General features: G+C 41.7%; 3 protein-coding genes across 3 annotated transcripts; 1 reads left to right on the top strand and 2 right to left on the bottom strand.

Moving 5' to 3' along the window:
* Positions 1-661: 661 nt before the first annotated feature.
* flvcr1 (FLVCR choline and heme transporter 1) lies at positions 662-8600 on the bottom strand (the record flags this gene model as incomplete). Its single annotated transcript, XM_080524681.1, has 10 exons — positions 662-748; positions 1459-1523; positions 1645-1756; positions 2203-2308; positions 3016-3126; positions 4614-4717; positions 5585-5652; positions 6414-6554; positions 7163-7307; positions 7899-8600. The coding sequence occupies 10 exons, from the start codon at positions 8598-8600 to the stop codon at positions 662-664; spliced, it is 1641 nt and encodes a 546-aa protein (XP_080380807.1).
* A 2317-nt stretch (positions 8601-10917) lies between these two features.
* Positions 10918-15738, bottom strand: tatdn3 (TatD DNase domain containing 3; the record flags this gene model as incomplete). The annotated part of the gene is made up of 10 exons (XM_080540980.1): positions 10918-11055; positions 11152-11232; positions 12508-12620; positions 12875-12930; positions 13230-13339; positions 14062-14124; positions 14379-14463; positions 15068-15141; positions 15341-15373; positions 15682-15738. 10 exons carry the CDS (start codon positions 15736-15738, stop codon positions 10918-10920), a joined length of 810 nt encoding a protein of 269 aa, XP_080397106.1.
* A 285-nt stretch (positions 15739-16023) lies between these two features.
* Positions 16024-19884, top strand: nsl1 (NSL1 component of MIS12 kinetochore complex). The gene is made up of 6 exons (XM_080537222.1): positions 16024-16171; positions 16423-16495; positions 17022-17149; positions 17411-17465; positions 17577-17644; positions 18354-19884. Exons 1-6 carry the CDS (start codon positions 16106-16108, stop codon positions 18618-18620), a joined length of 657 nt encoding a protein of 218 aa, XP_080393348.1. The 5' UTR covers positions 16024-16105; the 3' UTR covers positions 18621-19884.
* Positions 19885-22238: the final 2354 nt, after the last annotated feature.

Raw genomic sequence — 22238 nt, 5'->3', positions numbered from 1 at the left:
GACATGACTTTTACTTTATTTTATCATTGTCGATTTTGTATCCTGCTGCAATGCCAATGCCAATGTCGAAGAACCTAAGGCTAAAAATGTTGTTGTTTTTTTACGTGTTTTTTTTTTTACTTTACATTGGATGTAATAAAAGCAATTCTGATTCTGATTCTGACTTCAAATGGTTTATATAAATACCAATCTAAGATGGTGTGTGGGTATTAAAAAAAGTGGTAGATCGGTACAGTAGCGCAAGGAACAGAAGATTATGGACTAAGAGCATGATTAGGGTGAAATTGCGCTTTATACTGGGTCCTTTTGTGAGGTTTGGATATGGGGAGGGTAAGCTGACGTCCACCTATAGCGACTAAGCTTGTATTGGAGTGCTCAGTGTACCTGTCTGTAAACAAATCATGTCCCTGCAACAAGAACAACAACAAGAACAACAACAAATAACACAAAAATATTAACATTAGATTTACACGTTATAATATACAAGAAAAGGGAGATTTCAAGTAACCTCAGGAAACGTTGTGATGTGTTTGAGGTCTCCACAGTAGGCCTCAGTAGACATTTTCCGTATAAATGTTGCTGACTCCTCTGTGTAGTAGAATGCTGTTGAATGACCTCTCGCTGCAGTAGAAGGTTGAATGACACGTCAGTACTTTTTGGGTTAGATTGAGGTCTCGTGGGAGAAGCTGACGGAAGATGCCAGCTTCACCCCATTAGTTGGTTTGTCTGAAGGGCACTCAGTAGGAATCTAGACCAGAAAGGAAATATTGCCTTCATTAGTGCCATGTATTGTCATTTGATAAAGGAGGGAAGTCTACTAAATGTTACAGCTCTCATCTTGTTAATTAAACAAATTAATCGTTTAGTCACAGTTTTAAAATGCCATTGAAGCAGTATTTTACCATAACAACGAAGTGCACAAGTACTTTCTGCTTGCCAATGCCCTGCCTACTTACTAACATTCTTTGGACATCTTGGCAATGCCAATGGCAACTGGAGAGGCACTCTAAAACCTTCTTGTTTTCATTGGATACGAGTGTGAGAGTCTTCTGCCAACTGACTGCCAAGGAAACTGTCCGAGGTTGGTTCCCCCGGACACAGAACTAGACCAAGCTACTCCTCACTCCCTACAGATATTCTCCACAGAAAGCGACATTTAGTCCAGGTGAAGTGAAGAAACCACCTATGAGATGTGGTTTGAGATGGATCTCCAGTCATTTGTTTCTGACTCTCGGCATGATCCAGATTCCCACTAGACTCAGTAGCTGAGACTCTTCTGGACTCTTCTGTCTATGTCCTGTCTCATCTGACTACCAGCCCTGACATGGTGGAAGCTCACGAGATCAAAATGGGCTTTGAGTTGAGAGAAACAAACATAGAAATGTGACCTTGGTGGGTGTGTGGGTGTGTGGGTGTGTGTGTGTCTTTCTTTAGGGAAGATGGAGGAACGTGACTCACTGCTTGAGTTTTGCTGTCGATGCCCAAGTTGACGTTAGTTCTTTTGAGTTCAGATTTGATCAAGGCTGAAATAGAAGAGAAAATTGTCACAAAAAATAATAATAAAAATAATTGTTTAATTGCTAAAATTACTACTAGGCCACCACTACCTAAAACAACACAGTACAGTATAGGACCCTGCCGTACCTGTCAGCACCACGCCCAGGAGGATCCAGCCACAAAGGAAGAGGTTCCCAGCCTGATGACCATAATCTGTGGTCAAATTTCCCTGGATTAAGGTAAAAATAATCCCAAATATCTGAGGGGAGAGGGGGAGAGATGGGACGTGAGAAAGGCTTACATACTTTCCGCCCACCTGGCAAAACTAAAACTTTTTAGTCCACAAAATACCCATTACTGAAAAGAATGTATCTATTGGGTCATGCAATACCCTGCTTTGAAGACAGGACAGGACACATTACTCTCTGTCGCATAACAACATACAGAGCAACATACTGCCCTAAAAAGGCAGAGCAGTAATTACTGAAACGGCGAAATAAAGGAAGACATAATGTCTTCATATAATATATGAATTATATGAATAATAATAATAATAATAATCATTATTATTATTATAAATATTATTATCTCAATTGTTCAACTAAATACGCTGATGAGGTTATCTCCTGAATTACATACCACTCCATACATGAAAAGACACACTTCTGGTAAATGCATTTGTAAATGAATATTCCTGGGGCTCACCTGTGCGAAGGCGTTGAGTAGGCCTGAGGACGTGCCTTCAGATTCAGGATACGTGATCTCAACCCCAAACTCAAATCCCAGAGGCAGGTAACCAGTCATGAAGAACCTACAGGATCACCAACTGGCGTTAGTGACCCATAACAGCAGAAGGAGATCACACTACACTACAGAAGTGGTTGTTGTGACGCCCTTATGTCATATTCACAGAGTAAAGACGTATGATGTGGGTGTTAATGTTTATCCTAAGCACATCAGACAGCAGTAAGAACAAATTCCTAGGGCCCAGCATTTACGCTAAGCATCTTATTTCACTGTGTCACGCCTTCACTTTGTTTTTAAAAAGATTTTTAAAAATTATAATATGATATCTCAGTGTATATACAGTATACATGTATGTTCCACATGCAGTGCCCTCCTCTCAGATTCCTGAAATAGGGAGAGTATGATTTAAAAAATATATACTTTCTAAATGGTGAAAGCAGTCGGAAAGAAAAATGCATTGAATTAAAGATGACAATCACTACTTTGACGCCATAGTAATTGTTTGACATAAAATCCAGACTGTTGGGTGTACAGTGCTAAAAGAAGACAAAATGCTTCCTCTTTCCAATGGAGGGCGCTGTATGTATGATGTTCACTCAATAAAAAGAACCAAACTGCACAGCACATTCCACAGCCCAGTGAGCCTGCCTTCCCCCAGCAGCCCTGTAGTGAATGCGTGTGTGTGTGTGTGTGTGTGTGTGTGTGTGTGTGTGTGTGTGTGTGTGTGTGTGTGTGCTGTGTGTGTTACCCACAGTGACCCCTCTGTCTTACCCAAGCACCCCGGAGGTAAAGAAGACCAGTAAGATGCTGTTGAGGTCCAGGGTGAAGGTGAAAACCAACATACAGATGAATGACAGGACGTAGACGAGCAGAGTGGTCATCCTAAGGACAAGAAGAGAGACAGGGATGAAGAGGGAGGGGGGGGGGCACAGGACACACAGTGTTAGTGTATAACTGTCTATACATTCCACACAGGTTGTCTATTAGTTTCAGAATTCATTTGAAGATTTGACTTCAAGGGTCGGCTCGGCTGGGTCTGGCACAGGACTATATTTCTTGGCCTGTTAATTCCCTGTAAGCCTCAGCGCAGCCTAAGATCCTCAGGCAGGGTGCTTCTGGCCTTTCCAGAATCAAGACTGAAGACAAATGGTGACCATGCCTTTGCCATTAGGGACCCTACTCTGGAATGACCTGCCTGAGGATATTAAGCTAGCAAGATCGGTATTCTCTTTTAAATGTCTTCTTAAAACTAATTTTCTAGCCTTTAATTGATGCTGCCGTTATTCTTTTTAACATGTTGTTTTACAGTTTTTCTACTTTTATTGTTTTTATTTGCATATCTGTTTTATCTATTTCTAAAGCACTTTGTAAGATATATTTATTATTATTACACAGAGAGGCTCACAATGAATACAAATTATCCCCTGAATTTACAGAATTTAAACTTAAATGAACTCCAAGCCTGGCTCACAATTACAGACACATTCAGCGACATTGGTTTGACTGTATAACATGTTATCTCTCACTATAGCACTAGTTGTGACATTGGTGGACTTAACCTTGGAAATGGCTGTTGACAATCCATCCGAATGCGATTATTTACTCACAGCTACCTACTTCAGCATTAGCATATCCTGTACAAGTTGACTAATGACTTAACAACCTAGTGAAGGAAAATAATTTGTTTGTTAATAATTTGTTTGTTGTATGTTGTCATGATGGCTGGCCTATTCACCCCTTCCTCCTTTGTTTTCAATAACTTGGTTTATTTGTATTATAATTTGTTCTTTTCTTTAATTGTTTTCTAATTAAATTAAAACATTTTTTAAAATAATAATAATAATGAACAAAAATACAAATAAAAAACTAGTGAACATGGCCGTTGGCTATTGCCTGTTAGTCTGACGCCCAGCCAACCCAGCTCTAGTAAGTAAGTAAACAAAAACACACACGCCAGCTTCTCAAGAGGATAATCTGTTGAGCACCCAGTGACTTTCAGGAAAATGAGCATGCTTAGCTGTGTGAGAAATCGTCCCAACTCTGATTCGATTATGATGTGAATTCAGGAGCGCGTTCTAACAAACCTGTACTTTGAGAATCTGGACTGACAGGGTTTAGGATCCTGAGAATGTTCAGACCAGTTTGTTGAGTGAAAGGATGAATAATAAAAAAACATCAGTTGTGGTGAAAGTGAAAGTGAAAGTATGTAAGTAAGTGAAACATATCTGGATTGTTATAGTACAATAACCATTACGCCTGAAGTTCCTCCTGAGAAAAGTAAAGTTATTGTATTCCATTCCTGTACTTTTACCATTTATTTCCCTGTGTATCGGTGCAGTGTTCTCGGGGTCTGTACAGGTGCTACCTACTTGTACGCTTTGGTATGATCCAGCCATAATCCACAGATGATGGAGCCTACCATCCCGGCGACCACTAGGGTGAGGCCGATCCTGCCCGCATTCAGCGCCTGGTTCTGGGGGGAGAGGGTTCATGTTAGTGGGGAGTAGAACATAATGCTTACTGTCACATTTAAAGACACAATCTGGAATTCAAACAACAAGTTTTAGATTATCCAAGGCCCACCATCGCCCAAACAGTTTAGAAACAAGTGCTGGGGCAGGACGATGGAAGTTGCAGATTGTGGCTTTTTATTTTTTTGTTTTTTTATTTAACCTGTAAGAACGAATTCTTATTTACAAATGCAGCCTGACCAAAAATATAGATGGTATCGCCATAGTCGAATATGGGCAGGATCGTCATCTTGACAAGGGTATGTTTGGCTGCACGGGTGAAAGCTTTAACACCAAAAGAAGGCACACAGTCTTTATGTGGTTGGTCGCATGGCGCATGGTGTGTTATGGTTATGGGGTTCACATGCCGTCTGGTGGGAGATGGGTGTCAAGTCATCAGATGTTTTACACTGAGAGAGGAGTAGACTGGTTCCCAACCTAAGGCTGTCCGCCTTTCAGTGTCTCAGCCAGGCCTGACTGCAGTGCATGAGTTCCAGGCATGCGTGAAAAGTAGCTAATGAACTCCAAATACACAGACAATGGATTCATGCCCTGACAAGGTCAACTCAGCCTCAAATCCCATCTAAACAGCTCAGTCTCCCTCCGTCATAATGGAGTTTTTCCAATAGCTCTTGTAGTGTTTTACCCCTTTGATTTGACTTATCACCCAGTCTGAAGCAGTTAATCACTCACCATCGCAGTTCAACAATGGTTGGTCAGATTAGATTAGGGTTTGATTAGATTCCCCAATCATCTAAATCTTACTCCATACAATAAGTGATTTCATTTTAGATCATTCAAACATGCATTCTAGTTGTTACTCCACTTACCTCGTAACATGCCAAAATCATCTGATTGAGAAGAGTCGACACTGAATAGAAAGAACCTGTCATGATACCTAGAAGAAAGAGGAAACACATCACATTGGTTTATTGTCTTCAGTCTGAACGAAATATTGAATAAGTATTCATATAACTTTTAATTAATGATTTCACTGTTTTTAGTATTCATTTGTATAATATATGTATTGTCTACCCACAAGTTAAATAATTCATATGAATTACATGTATTCCGTGAGAGGTTGGTGGAGGCACACATGTTGGATACCATTCCACATTCCATTCCAATGAGCCCATCCTCCCATTTCTACCTCCACCAGCCTCTGTTTTGTGGATTTATGCGTGTATTATACATCTATTCATAATACACACATAAATACACAAAAAAAACTGCTAAAAAGACTCTCTCAATAACACGTTTCATAAGGGGTTACATAAACTGAGCACAAATGACCAGGCTGAGCCAGCCCAAGGATATGCCCGGGGTGTCTAGGGTTAGGAGAGGGACTGATCAATCTGGTAATGGAACAAATATCCCTGGGAAACAAACTGTGCCCTAAATTAAATATAACACAGCCATATGGCCACAATAACATGACAGGACAGACTTTAAGAAACAGCACAGACAAATAGTCAGTGTGTCCAGAGACCATGAGTGATTTTGTAGCTTGAATTGTATTGAAAACCTCAATGGCCCAAATCTGTATAGGTATATGGCTGTTTGTGTTTGTGTGTTTGTGCGTGTGTGAGTGTGTGTGAGTGTGTGTGTGTGTGTGTGTGTGTGTGTGTGTGTGTGTGTGTGAGTGTGTCTGTGTCTCACCATAACTGAAAAGCAGCAGGATAAAAGGTTTGTTCTTGAACAGGTTGACGATGGACTGTTTGTAGGAGTAGTCCTCAGGAGAGCTGTCTGGCAGGACCGCCTGGGCTGGACTGGGAGGTAGAGGAGGTCTGTCTTTTATGACTATAGAGAGAGAAGAGACACGGTTACCAACATGTGACATTGTAATCGATATGCTACTTTTACAGCTTTACAGTCGATTGGATAGTGTTTATTCCTGTCTCTTTATGGGGGGGGGGTCTAAAGCACTCAGTGTAAATGACTACAATCACACACACACACACACACACACACACAAACAGTGGCTATAGAAAGTCAACACACTTTTTCCACATTTTGTTGTGTTATAGACTCAATTTTAAATGTATTATATAAATACAAATTGGCATCAACCCACACACTATACCCCATAATGACTAATGACAAAGTGGAAACAAGTTTTTTTAAATTTCTGCAAATTTATTAAAATTGAAACACAGAAATACCTTCACATCCTTTGCTTTCTATAGCCACTGTACACACGTGCACACGCGCACACACACACACACACACACACACACACACACACACACACACACACACACACACACACACCACTGGCCTACAATGATATGTCTATAAACTCTATACCAATATTTACTACACCACTGTTGCACGACTGTTACTACTATAGGTTGTACATGACACACACACGATCCCAGATGGCAGGTAACTGATGTCTATTTACTCACCAATTACAGTCATAATGAACAGTACAGTGGACACTATGGCGGTGCCATAAAACATGATGCTTATGTTGTAGCCCATCAGCGCCATATTGTTCACCGTGTTGGGGACCAGGACAGGGGGAAGCAGGAAGCCAATGGCAGTCCCCAGCTAGGGAAGGAACAGACAACAACTCAATGATTAATGACAATGAGTTCAAACATAAGCCTTATGATATGGGCCTATAATGTTCATTTAAAACATTGAACAATTTCAAATGTGCAGTAGCCTAGGCCTATTATAGCCTACAGCTATATACTACTGATATATGCATGTATTAACTGTAGCTCACAACATAATTATTACAGTATGCTATTGTTGTAGGCCTATTTCAAACCTGCAAACTGCGACACTTTAAATGAATGTGCAATGTGTAATATGTGTAATATGACAACCCTCGGGTAGATAAGGTTCAGAGATAGGAAATGTTAGAATAGGTATAGCATAGCATAGAGTACAGCACAGTGTTTTATTTGTATAGTATAGTATAGTGGATAGTGTACATAGCCTTTATTTATGTAAACCAGCTCTTTTCCCTTCTTGTTTTTAGTTTTTTTTTTCCTAGCACCAGGGGAGCCCCCCCCTCCCAAATGTCGTTGTTTGGTACCTGTACTATATTAATGACAATAAAGACCATTCATTCATTCATTCATTCATAATTCATAAGCCGTCCATATCTTTCCATCATCCAGTGGTACACACCTGGTTTCCCAGCACGGCCGTGGCACACGCTGTCGACACTTCCTTGGGGCCGAACCACACCGACGCGATCCTGGAGGGCAACCCGAGGATGAACACTTGAGCCACGGCACAGATGACCTGCGCGAACACGGTGACCCCGAACAGATTCGGCGACACGCTGGCGCATTTCACCCACGCCCCGATGCAGTTCAACCCGGCGCCCATCAGAGCGGTCAACTTCAGCCCTTTCTTATCCAGTAACCACGTCGCGGGGAAGATCAGGGGCACGTAGGTCACCATGTAGACGATGGACAGCCAGTCGATCTTGTCGCTGGTCACCCCGTAGAAGTGGGCGAAGATGTTGGTGATGATGCTGTACTGGATCCACTGGAAGGCGTTGACCAGGGAGCTGAGGCTGAACACCGCCAGGACAGCGAACCTCCTCCGGTACAGCTTGGTCTCCAGACATGATTTCTCCTGCTGCCCGTTAGGAAGCATAGCCTGTTTCTCATCCGGAGGAGGGATCTCTTGTTCAAGCGCCTTCGAGTCTATCTCAGTCAGATGGGAGTGGGACGCTCCATCCGGAAGATCTGGATACTGGTCCCCGATCGGAGCTCCTCCGTTATCCACCGGCGACGGGGTTTTGCGAGCGACGTCTATTTGGTCAGGTGCGCCGCCGCTGTCCCGCCGCAGATGCTCCTGGACCAACTCGCCGGCCACCATGATGCTGCCGCTACGCCGACGTCGAGATGAGAGGGTGCCGAAGCACGTTTTACACAATAGGACAGAGACCTTATTCAGTTGATACACGAGGAAGAGACATAACTACAAAAGTATACTTATAACATAATAAAGCCCATGTTCTATAGGCTTTCTATAGCCTCATTCTCCTGCGCTTTCTCCGACATCTGTAGCTGGCGTGGTCTCCCTACTGTGGTGTGTGTCGGTGTGGCTCCTGTGTTCCGTATCTTGAGCAGCCCTCCTGAGTAGGGCAGGGCATTTACATCAGACCGTTTCCACATGGAGGCCTTCCGATGATGCATTGGCCAATCACAACGCAGACAATTCCTCCTGACAGTGTTATTACCCCCCCTGACATATGAATGGATATGTGGCGCAATCGGCAACCGCACCACATCTAGGGTCTATGTAGTGTAGTGTACTTTATTAACAGTACTGTAAGAAGCTATATTTCCATCATTTATGACTTTCAAGCAGGGTATTATGAAGTAAACGATGAAAATGCGGACCTGACGGATTATTCCCGTCGGACCTGACGGAATAATACTAGGTGTAAATGGTATGTTATTCGTGTGTGTGTGTGTGTGTGTGTGTGTGTGTGTGTGTGTGTGTGTGTGTGTGTGTGTGTGTGTGTGTGTGTGTGTGTGTGTGTATGTGTGTGTGTGTGTGTGTGTGTGTGTGTGTGTGTGTGTGTGTGTGTGTGTGTGTGTGTGTGTGTGTGTGTGTGTGTGTCTGTGTGTGTGTGTGTGTGTGTGTATGTATGTGTGAGTAGGGGTATGCCTATCTGTTCATGCACCTCTGAAGTGGCACATAAGGTCTACCCGTTATCTGTCCCTAATCCTAATCTTAGTTTAACCTAGTGAGCCTACACTAACTGGAAGGTGTATCCTAGCCTACGTTTGTGTGTCAGTCAAATGCTGTATGAAACGAACTACTTCACTAAAAAGAAACTAACCGCTTCAATATCTGGAAACCCCAGTTGTTTCATTTGGTCCCAACAACAGTAAACGAATGTATTCTCATTTAGTGTTGTTCTTTATGTTCCTTTTTATTTTATTTTATTTGCGTTCATGGTCGTTTATTTTTTATTTTTTACATGGACTAGAAATTAGAAATTTGGAGGTGTTGGGATGTGTGTTCTCATGTGTTAGGATGAGTGTACATTTATGGTACATATTTGTGTTGTAGTGCCTTGTGCACATTTATTGTGAAGGTTAGATTGTTATCTGTACATGTGACATGTGTAACACGTGACGTTTATGTATATATATATATATATATATCCAGGTCCGTTTTGGCGCGAATGTTGTTTCAGACAAGTTGATGGATACCACAGTATTGAGGAGTTTGCTGGTGCTGTGAAGATTTTGGTGAATAAACCAATAATATGAACATGTGAGTGTGATAGTCCTTCTTTTTATATGGACGGGGATAACGTTATTGCACATACAGATGGCGGATCAAGAAACTGAACGTCTTACAGGAGGCGACACGCAGATTTGCCATGGCACGGTCTAAAAGATTTAGGGCCTCCGAAAATAGCCTACTACCCTCCACATCGTCACAATGGAGCTTCCCCTGTGGCGCAGGGTAGGTAAGGCTACACATTCTCATGTTTCAGGATCCAAGGAAACCAAAGGGGGAGGCACAACAAAACGCATTACGCGCTACATCTGTCATTACACGCAGAGACGTCCAACAATGACAACATCGAAAGAGGAAGCCCTGTTCGAGTTGAATATGCGGAGAGAAACATGGTGTCGAGTAGAGGCAGACAGTAGGTTTTGGGAACGCGCCGAGAGGAGGCATTATGACTGTCATCTGATGAACACCTGCGACTTCAAGTCACTCCAGGCAGTGTGCCCGGAGAAGCGCTCTGAATGGACAGGACAGCAAACACAAATCGTCAACAAACACCCGGAAAGAAAACACTTCGAAGAGAGCAGTAAGCATCTCGAATATCATAACACATACCTGGTTTCACTTTAGAAGAGCGATGGAGGGAGGAAGAGAGAGAGAATAGCCCATAATGAAAAGAGAGAGGGCGTGTCTGTCCTGTATATATAATAACATTGTCCCATTTTTTTTCTCCAGACAAAGCACACCTGGTGTGAAGCTGCAACCTGACCTGAGAGCCTATACCTTCAGCTGCCTTTTCTGAAATAAATGGTACTAGGCTTAATATCGAAATGACAACCACCAAATTACCTTTGAGCATTTTATTTCCCCCAATTCCTCTTCATTTACAGTCCAGAAAAGATATATCAAAAGTCGCTGTCACAACAAATGTGAGTTTGTATTACTCTTGTTCTTTAATTCTAGGGAACAATCGAAGCGCATTTTCTGTGGTAGCCTGGAGAACGGTCTGAGGTGTGATACCTTTCACCTGAGCTATGTACTCACAGACCAGATATATGTTCTTGGGTTCATTTCTTACCTACAGGGAAGGGACAGATAATACAAGATGTTCAGACTTACACAGATATAATAGGCAGCTGCTTTACATACATTTGCATTTCAAACGACAACACACATGTTTTTCTGGTCCGAGGGCAGGAGAGTCCGTCTCCAGACAGATGTGCTCCAACGGAATCTGTTTGATCAGTTTGGCCCTCTGTTATAACATAGTAACAACAGTTATAAGAGTTGACTTATCAATTGAATGTTGTGAAAGGGACTCAGTAGTCACTGCTCCCAACAAGCACAGATAAACAAAGCATGGCAAAGTGTAAAAAAGAAAAACAAGTTATACAAAAAAACAAGTGTAACACCATGTCAAACTTCCCTTGGTCTCTCGTTGCCTTTTCAAAGGAAACAAAGTTCAGAGTTTTATGCTTTGTAGAAATGCACACTGTGACGTTTTTGTCCTAGTAAAAGTCACTGAAAGATTGCATTCATCACATGAACCTAACCATGAGCTGAACACATGCATGTTCAAAGACCAGCTATGGATATTTTAAGGCAATAACGACATACTATTGCTGACTACACAATACCTATAGAGAGAAGCACGGTTGAACTCAGCTCAGCTCAGTTGCAGTTCCATCAGTTAGATTAAGTTAAAGGTGCAATATGTAACATTCAATCTTTCTATTGGTTTTAATGACTGTTTAATCGGTTGCAATCAGGGAATAAGATCCCTTGAAGTAAATATTTAATTTACCAACGCTTTTAGTCCCAAAAAGGGCTTTCTAAAATGTCAGATGTGACCCTCGATTTGTATACAAAGAAACATATTGTTAGTGGTCAGTGGTGTTCTAGGGGATTGTTCTCGGGGATGTTCACCTTTCTCTCTCTGATGGCTAGGTGCCTTGTCAGATCATGCGCGCATGCAGAAACATGCGCAGCAACAGCTACCGACACTGCAAGAACATTTCAGGGGGTTCATTATAAATAAGGAGGATGTTATTGTTTTAAACATTAACTGGGGTAGTGGTGCCTGGCGCCACCAGTGTATAGTGAGTAGGACTGGTGATCAGAAGGTCATGACCACTAGTGTGCCCTTGAGTAAGGCACTTAGCGTTAAATTACTCCAGGGAGACTGTCTCCGTAATCTCTAATTGTAAGTCACTTTGGATAAAAGCGTCTGCTAAGTGGTTAAAATGTAAATGGTTAAAACTGAATTTCGCTGCGATGGCCAGAAGTGGCATGTTTTGAACAGACTTACACCCTGCTCTGTGAATTCAAGAATTTAAAAAGTGCCGTTTTAATTTGAATAAATAGAATAAATCATGAGAAAAATTTGCTTCCTGAATTGACAGAAATGAAACAGAATTGACCGTAAGCCTTGGAAGAAGTTCAATTGAGGATGTTTATGGATTATTATGATATGGATGGATATGGATGATTATTAGGGATGACAGATTAATGGCGGACTGCCTAGCCCCACCTGTTGGTCTCTGCATGCCGCAGGAGGGAAGGAGAAGTAGTACCCAGCCTGCACCCCCTCCATGGCCACCGAACACCTCCCTGCAAAGTTGTGTAGCAGAGCTTGGCTGATACCTAAGAGATTTAACATGGCATATGATGATGATCATAAGTCATATGATAAGTCAGCCCCCAGCTGTTTCTTTAAATACAGTACATTATGATTACAATTTTGAAAGAAGAACAAATATGTATGTTACATAGGGCATGTCAAATCAGATCGATTGGATTTGGCTGGAGTAAGCCTTTAATAACTCAACATGAAACCCATAAAGTTATGTTTTTTATGGGGTATTTCCTATTATGCAATCCTGGTTCAAGACACCCACCCTGCTCTCTCAGTGTTGCTATGGTGACCTTTGCTGCTGACCTGGAGTGGATGTTCCTGTGTCAGAGAGGAAATTAACACATCAGTTATTGTGCAACGTGACATCATCGTATCCCATTACAGGAAAACATTCCTTTAAACCCCTTATCATAGCCCTGTCAAGGACTGCACAGCCCGTTCCCAAGGTTGCACAACATGGATGTAGTGTTGTGTCTTAGGCTAGCTCCTAACTCATGATAAGATGCAAGACAACATTGTTCCCCACTGTCTTGGACCAGGTGTCTTGTGAAAAATGTATTTTTCAAGAATAGATCAATGGAACAAGAACATTTACACATCTTGTTAAATAAACTCACACTGGCAAATCCAGCTCCTTGGATATTTGCAATTGTTTGGTGAAAATGACCAATTGTTCATCGCGATCCTGTGCAGTAGGGGCATACCAAGGTGTGAAGTCAAGACCAATCTGAAATCAAACGAAGAGAGAGTTCAACATCATTCTAAAATCCCCAAAAGTGTCTATCAAATACTAGATTTTAGTTTAGAGAACGTAGCAGCACTAAATGAATTTACTGAGAATATGTAACCCTAGTCGTAATCTGAACTGGGCAGTGCAAAGCAGAACACAACCTGTTAAACTTGTAAACCAGTAACCATCTTATACTGGTGTTGTTTATGGAGTAGAGGGGAAGTCACCCCTTGACACGTAGTCTCGGGTCATTTTAGTGTTTCCCCCCACTAATGATTAGGGTTTCAAGGGAGGGTAAGCTGATCCTACATCATTGTCTATATGGGCGATTACACCCCAGAGTGTATCGTTCTTTGGCAGACACCTTGACTTCGTCCTATTACCGGCCCTCTGAGTTCCACAAAATTAACTTTGTGAAACAATGCCTTCTGACAGACATGCATTCCTTCCAAAAGCTCATGCAAGGGATATACATCATTTAGGGTATTAGTGGGCAGGGAGAAGTGTTTTTAAGAGGTTATTCTAACAAGAGTTCACATTCAGATTAGCTGTGGCAGCTGAGCCTTGTTAATCAGCCTAATCCTTTTTACATTACAGAAGTCACATCATATAGTTGTTACACAGGAACAGGACACGTGTGTAATTTAGTACTACGCATGTTGTAGGGTCAGACAACTTCACTGAACAGTATATAAGTGGTAACGGGGGGAGATGCATACCTCCCCAACTGCAACAATGTTATCTCTGTACTTCTGGAACAAATGCAAGGCAGGCTCCAAGTCCTGAAATAATAACAGATGTTTGAAAGTTAAGCATGATTGTTTCATTTATCCTGAGGGAGACCAACCTGAGGTGTGTTCAACACGGCTTGCGAATGTTAGCTAACGCACCTCAGATGTTCTAGTGTTATCATGATTTAATATACACCGTATTGATCATATTATCTAACATACTTAACATATGTCTCTCGTGTGTTTGATGCCTATTACCTGAGTTTCTTTGAACTGATAACTGTGATCAAAGAAAATGTTTGTACCTGGATCTTCACACTGCGCTGGTCCTTGGAGCCACAACCCTGAACAGGGTGGATTCCAAAACATGGTGCAACCAGATCTGGGTAGCTGCAAAGAACAACAGTAAAACTAACTCAAAGAAAACATTCATGAAAACAGCTTCTCTTGTCTCACAGGATACTACACAAACAAATATCCCTCCACGCGTTAGAAAGGTTCTGACAGAAGCTGCTGGATGCCCAGGGGAAGGGCACTGTAGCAATCCCTCATTTATTCCATGTCGTGACGTTAGAATTATAAGGTTCTATCTCCATTTTTGGTCAAAATTTAGTTTTTTACATGATCTGATCCATTAGGTGTTTATTAATGCCTGTGTGGTGTTATTTTTAAAATGTTGATTTTTTGTTTGTTAGTAATTCATAAAATCCAAAGGTTACATCTCACAAAACATAATGGAATGTAAAACCTTTGACGCTCAATATCTCTGAACTGCCCTAAACGGAGATAGAACCTTATCATTCTAAGCTCACGATGTGTAGGTGACTCTGAACGCTCACATGGAAGCAGGATATCCATATGCATATGTTCTGTTCTTGGATACGTTCTGTTCTTGAGCAAATTAAGTGGCCAATACAGTTTACTTAATAGAGGCATATTCTATATCCTCATGATTTGAATACCTATTATGAACAATTTGGAGAGTTATACAGACCTTTTATACAACTGGATAACTCTTTCAAACTCACAAGCCTCCTCTGTGACTGAGATTAGTGTTTTAACTCCAGCCTGGAATGGCACATAAGATAAAGTATCATGTAAACATTCTGTATTAGTCCATTTTCTAACAGAATAGTATCAGCAGCAAATGTGAAAATCTCACAACACATCACCATTGAGGCTTCAGTAGTATGTAGGGAATAGTGCCAATTATATTAATTGAATCAGCATGGAAATAATGACATTTGATATAAGACGTGGTCCTAACCTCTTTGGTCCTCTTGATCACATCTTCTAAATCCTGCAGAATAAATACATGCATTGCCATCACAGAATATACATGCCAGCTTTATTATTAGTCATAATCAAACAAGGAGCGTGTTGTCATACGTTATCACGTGACCGTAGCCTTATGAATCATTCAGGTTTCAGGTTTTCGCACGAAACTATAGTACCTATCTTCTGGTGGATACATCAGTCACGCAAGAATGTGTAAAGGTTGCACGTCTGGCACCACAACTAATCTGCGTGGCCGGTAACAGCAACAGCTGTTCTTTAAAACTGTTCTTAAATCTATACCATGATAAACGTATTTGGTCGACAGCTTACCTCTTCATATTCACTGGCTGAGATGTAGCAGTGACAGTCAACAAACCCGCCTTCCATTGAAGTCACGTGGAACGTTTTGTAGACCGTTACCGTTTCTAGTAGACGCATTTACGCATATCCCTCGTTTGGCAACACCCGGACGCATGGAGACCATATTTGGTTCGAGCGCGTCATCACAGAAGTAACCGCGAGAAACCGCGAGATTTTGAAGGATCTCAAAGGACCGCGAGATATCGCATTTACTGGTCTGACCACTTTGACTTCCGCTTCCTGGTGACGTTTGAAACAGTTGGCGATGGACCAGTTGAAGATGGACCTAGATCCAATCGCAAGCATGAAGAAAGAAGAGGATTATAGGGTGAAGCTGACTTCGAAAACAATTGTTGTCGAGCAAATAAAGAAGTACAAAGAACTGCTAAAGAAGATGTTAGATGGACAAACTCAGATACCCGAAAACGCTAAGCAAGAGTTACTGCAAGAGTTGCTCACGGTGGGTCGACAATGCAAAGCCATGGATTGTTTACAATGTTTACGTCAACGACGAGTTTACAATTCATTTGTGCAATTCAAGATTTGCTAGATAGCTTGAATGTTTTTAGCTACACGTATTTGCTAGTTTGTGTAGACCCTGTGTGTCTGTCATTCAAAACCAAGCTCCATCAACAACAAATGTAGCAAGTTGACACACTTGTGATGCTTCTAGCTAGGCCTAATTGGTCCCTTTTATATTAAACTTTTCAGAACTTCGAGACAACTGTACAAGATAATGTGTTAATCAACGACTTGCCATGGGAGGATGCTCCTGATGAGGCGGGTGAGGATGTCCTGGCTGTATACCTCTATTCTGTCTAATCTAAATGAAATTGAAACTCATTCTATAAGATATTGAATTTCTAATAATAATCTATAGTCATGTAGGCTAATTAGAAACAACAACCCTCTCTTGCTGATTGAACATAATATTCCAGAAGTAGGAATGTAGCACTAACTCTGTAAATGTGAGGTCAGGTTGTTCATTTGATTCTCACTAAGCAGCTCATGGCACAGTAGAACAGCGACGTGAGGTTGAGGGAGTGAGGGAGGAGAAACTTGAAGTTGTCATTGGTGAGTTGCTGTCAACTAAGAATAGGCTACTGAGATGAATGAGCTAGTGAAATATGTTGACTGTAGTGTATGGCTAGGAGGATCTTTTGTTGAAATGTCTGGTTACCCATAAACAATTGCCTTTTGAGTTTGAATCAAGTTACGGTAATAGAGTTGATTTTATCTCAACGTATCTGTTAGGAAAATGTCTTCTTGGACGTCACATCTGTATGATACTCTTTCCTTTGTCCCTCTAGATGAAAGTTGTGAACTTGCCGGCCTGTTGGATGAGAGCATTGTAGAAACCACTCGGAAACGCCATAAATATCCGAAAAAAATCTTGCCCCACGTTGTATGTTCACTGAAGGCAGAGCGCAAACTTATGGTGTGTATATTCCTGTTTTATTGAGTGATTTTGATTTATTTATATGCCCCAAACCAGTAAGTATTACAAAGCCATTCGGTGTCACTCTCATTGTATTTTGTATTTGTATTAATACAATATGATGTAAAAAATACAATGAAAGTGACACCGAATGACTGTGTAATACTTACTGGTTTGGGGCAGAAAATAAATACATACATTCGTAAGTAATAAGTACATTTGTACCATAACTGACTGAAAGCGCTCCATCTCTGTTTTTAGGGCATGTATGAACAAGTGGTGAAGCCACAAGAAGTGGGAAAGGATCCAGTTCATGGTAAACCTTCACAAATCAGTTTGACACTCAAATTGGAACTTCAAAGATTCTTGTCAGCCACCATCTTGCAACTCTGTTTGATATTCAACTAAAAACTCTCTCTCGCTTCAGAGACCATCATGACAAACCTATCAGACTCTGCACCCAGGGTGTTCAAACAAGCCAGTGCAGTGATGAAGGTAACGCGGCTGAGTGATTCTGTTTCCACTCTCATTCTGTTCCCACTCTGTCTCTTCCATTAATGGGGATTAATGCAATACTGTAGTATACATTGACACTTGTTACTAGGGATGCCCCGATCGATCAGCCAGCAATCGGAATCGGCAATCGATATTCAGTAAAAATAGGGGGGAAATCCCATAATGCTTTCTAGACGCCGATCACGACAACCGATCAATGACGCAAACAATGTGAGTCAATTCATTGTCGCATGCTCATTTACCTACACGAGCCACTCTTGCATGCTTGTTAAACCAAAATATGTCCGCGGTGTGTGTGGTGTTATGTGTTTATAACCTTAGGACTCGTCACTTCAAGCATTCTGCCCTAGCATATTCTAGATTGCAGAATGTACAGACACAACTTGGCCAGCCTATCAAAAGGTTTGTGGAGATTTTTTAAAAGGCTCTTAAAACATGTAGGCTAGGCATAAAAATGTCTCTTTTACACTCATAGCCTATAGTATTAGGCTATTATTTGATCGGTATCAGCAGTATGTCGGCAGATATTGCTCATAGATTATCGCTGATCGGTATCGGTGGCAAAAAACAGTATCGGGCATCCCTACCTGTTACATTTATGTTGTATCAAGGGCATAGGAGACAGCCCCCCCCCCCCCCCAATGTGTATATTATAGAAATATATCTGTATGTGCGTGTGTGTGTCCAGTCTCTCCAGGTGCTACAGCAGCAGGCAGAAGGTTTGAGGCAGGTGTTGGACATGCAACCCACAGCTGAGTCCCTGGAGGTGGACAGAGTGGTGTTTGGCCACGTCCAGCCCCTCGGGGCAGGGGAGGGCGTGGCCCCGCCCCCGGACAGAGGCGCCCTCACCAGACAGACTATCAGGAGAGCTGTACAGGAAATGGAGGCTAGAGACAGCTACGCTCCTGCCCGGAAAATACCAGCCATTTCAAACTGCTGTGACAAGCCAGAGTGAAAGAGTGTGTGCCGGTGTATGCTCGTGTGCAGCTGGTGATACAATAGCACCCTCTCATGATGGACAATAGGGATTGCACCTGGTATTTCTGCATTGCTAGTACTGTAGGTGGTTGGCATGACAGTACAATTGACAGTGGACAATAACAACAGAGTGTTTGTGCTCTTTTTATTTGTTTTCCTACAGTAGGCCTATGAATTGTTAGCTATACGTACACATCGACTATCTGAAGAACTGTATAAGAATCTACACCCTATAGTAGGCTGCATTATAGTAACTTTTTATGTAGCTTTTATGTCACTTTTTCCAAAACAATTTTGTCGAAACGTGGGCTCATTAGCAGCAGTGGCGGCTGGTGCTAAAAAATTTGGGTGGGGCACAGCAGTGGTGCAAACTTGTCACCTTTAGGTGAAATTCGCCGTTTTTACCTCAAAATAGGTGACCTATGTGAATCATGCAGATCTGCAAAAAAAATTTTTTGGGGGGGGGTCTACATCTCATCTCATCCAAGTCACATGATGCCCAAGCTAACATCTTCCTGTCTGCTAAACTCTGCTGCAGTTGAAATAAAACGTCTTAAAAAGTTCTTAAGATGGATGTAGAAACATAAGAAGTAATCAAATAAAATAACATAGAAGTTACTGTATGTCTATGTTGCGATAACTTCTCAACAGGAATTTACAGGGTTCCTTCAAACTATCGTAATTCTTGAACTATATGGGCAATCGAAAAAAATCCAACAGTTTCTGAAAGCACAGAAGTTGCACTCTCTAGCCATTTAGGGTTATTACCAGGGGTGCACATAACTGGTGCGCCAGTGCGCATGCGTCGCCAAAATGCATGCTGCGCGGCAGATCAGCCGCATGATGGCGCTTTTGCGCACCCAAAAAAAAAAAATTTGGTCACAAAAAAAACATCCTCTACCATGGTTGAAATTGAGGACAGTGATAATTTACAGCAGTCAAGAGAGCAGTGATGATGACGATTAAGCTTGTAGCATAAATACATGCTTAGGCTGTAACTTTTTGTTGAAAAGTTGATTTCAGTGTTTACAGAACAGAGCAGTGCTTAAAGAGATGTCCGTTTATTTCAGTGTGTTTAAAGAACAGACATTCAGTTAGTGCTTAAAGAGATGTCAGTTGATTTCATTGTGTTTAAAGGAGTCTGACAGACTTTAATGCTTAAAGAGCAGTCATTTGATTTTGCATTTGTATATTTTGTTTTGCACACAATCATTTGTTCGTTCATCTTTATTTATGAATAAATGTCGTTTTGCTAATATAAGTTATCCATGTATCCCTTTTTCATCCATCCTGTGGGACGGGTCGTGACTCGCGAGCTCGGGGAGCACCAAGCAGCATCCCTAGGTGCTCCTCTGAGCACTGGCCCCCAAAAGTTATGTGCACCCCTGGTTATTACGGTAGTTCACCAAAAAAAACAAATGCACTGACCTCAAAGTGTCATGGAGTGATTTGAAGAGAAGCAGTATTTTAGCGGTGTTTTATACTTTAGTGAGTTTCTGTACTTGTGATTGTGAAATGTCACAAAGACCATCTAGGCTAGGGTAACCAATCCACCTAAAAGTTTCATCGAGGACGACGATGTAAGTGACGAAGGACTGATTTCTTCTTCTGAACCAGGGTATGGAGGTTAGTTCTAGCGAATTTACCTGATAGAACATCGACATGCTAGAAACACATAACTACACATAATTAGATGATCATTATAAGTATTTAGTGATTGTTAAACTGTTGTTTATTATATCGAGTGGGTACTTTACAACTTCAAGTTTCGTGTTATGAAAAAAACGAGTCGGCGAGTGGTTTGCCCTAGGCTGCGTTCGTAAATTCGCTCTGGAAATCTGATCAGCAGTCGTGGAATGCCTCTTGTCCAATCAAATTACTTGGTCCCTTTATGACGTTGAGCCCAGTGCGCAGAGCGAATTTACGAACGCTGCCCGAGACTGTCTCGGGTCCCCCTTTACCTCGCTTTTAACCTGCTGCTACACTGCTTCTATAACATCAGGATCAGACAAAGGGCGAGACTTTCAAAATAAAATGTTTTAATGGCTTCTGTGTGCTTTAGACTTGCGTAGAATCGATTTTATTTTTATTTAAAAAGTCCGACCGGAAAATGTATTATTGTCGCCAGACCCACTGCGTGGGAATACGACGCGTGCAGATGAGAGACAACATATAAAACAAAACTTATCGCACACTTATTGCTCGTGTAACATTGGTTAAGCTGCGCCCAAAACCCCGATATTTTGCCACGTGAAATGATAAGACAAGAGGCCTCGATACGATAGTCGCCGTAGGAGGCGATTCGACTGTAGGCATGTGAAGTTAGAATTTCTTCAAACTTGCAGTGGTAGCAACGGTATGTGTGGTTTAGTAAATATAGTGTGTGTGTGTGTGTGTGTGTGTGTGTGTGTGTGTGTGTGTGTGTGGACCTCCTGTGAGAGGTGTGTGTGTGTGTGTGTGTGCGCCATATCTCAGTATGTAGGCTATGCAGTGTGAGTAAGTGTGTGAGTTTATTCTGTTATTTATGCTATTATATCTAATGTGTTGAGAAGCAATGGAAATGAATCAAGAAATTGATAGAGTAGGCTAACTTACATTATCATTGTTCTATATGCAACAGAACAGATCACCCAGCATTGCTAATGAAAATAATCAACGAATGTGAGTCTAATACCAATACTTGCTCAATAGGTCTTAAAATCTATTAAAAGTGGTCTTATAAAGGTCTTAAATGTAACTTGTTGAAACCTGCAGGAACCCGCATAATTATTTTGAGAACAGGTTGCTTACATTAATTATGAGGGTGTTAAGGTCAGGGCCATCGCTACTTACACGCGCATCATTGTTAGACCACTGTTAATGATAGAGCTAACCATCTACGGGCAAAAAAAAAGTGTCACCTTTTTGGACCATCGCCAGTTTGCACCCTTGGCAGTGTTTCCTCCAGGATTTTTCACATTAGTGGCGGGGGGGTCCTCGATTTTTTTTCCGCGTGCACGATTTCCCCCCCGCGTGCACGAGCATAAAACGCGCACTTGCGCTCAAAACAAAGACGTAATTTCACTTTACCCACGCAATACCCACTTAAACATGTGTGAGGATACGTAACGGCGTTTTGTGACAGAACTTTCACTTTCATTCATGAAATTCACCCCGTCTGTGTTACGAAGCACTTACATTTTGGACCATTGCGACTGACTATAGCTCATATATTATTACTAACACCAGAAGACAAGACATACAAACTGTGGTGAGCTACATTGGTTGTGTAACATTAGCTAGTAGCTATCAATTTTTCACTCATACACGGCCGGAAGTGTGAACAGAAATACAACGCTGACTTACGGTGGTATCTTGCGGCTGTCTTCACAAAGAGCTCCAGGATGCTTTTGCTTGAGGTGCTCGTTCATTGCAGATGTACTCCTGTGATAGGCCATTTCATTTCTGCACAGTTTACAGACCACCACATTGTTTTGTTTTTTTGTAAAAGCCGGAAATTGCAAAACGTCACGTTTGACGTCAGACTTAACAACCGGATATTCAGGACGCACATTTTTGCGCCCCGGCCTAGAAATAGGAGACAGCCAATTGGAGC

This window comes from Nansenia antarctica (genome assembly GCF_963989245.1).
Source record: "Nansenia antarctica genome assembly, chromosome: 1".
Taxonomy (NCBI): Eukaryota; Metazoa; Chordata; class Actinopteri; order Argentiniformes; family Microstomatidae; genus Nansenia; species Nansenia antarctica.
This window is presented reverse-complemented; position numbering and strand designations above follow the sequence as displayed.

Bases quoted from the DNA above. Each gene is read 5' to 3' on its own strand.
- nsl1 (XM_080537222.1), top strand. From the start codon at position 16,106: ATGTTAGATGGACAAACTCAGATACCCGAAAACGCTAAGCAAGAGTTA. The intron at 17,150-17,410 runs GTGTGTATATTC...CTCTGTTTTTAG, and splicing joins AGGCAGAGCGCAAACTTATG to GGCATGTATGAACAAGTGGT. The intron at 17,466-17,576 runs GTAAACCTTCAC...CTCTCGCTTCAG, and splicing joins GGGAAAGGATCCAGTTCATG to AGACCATCATGACAAACCTA.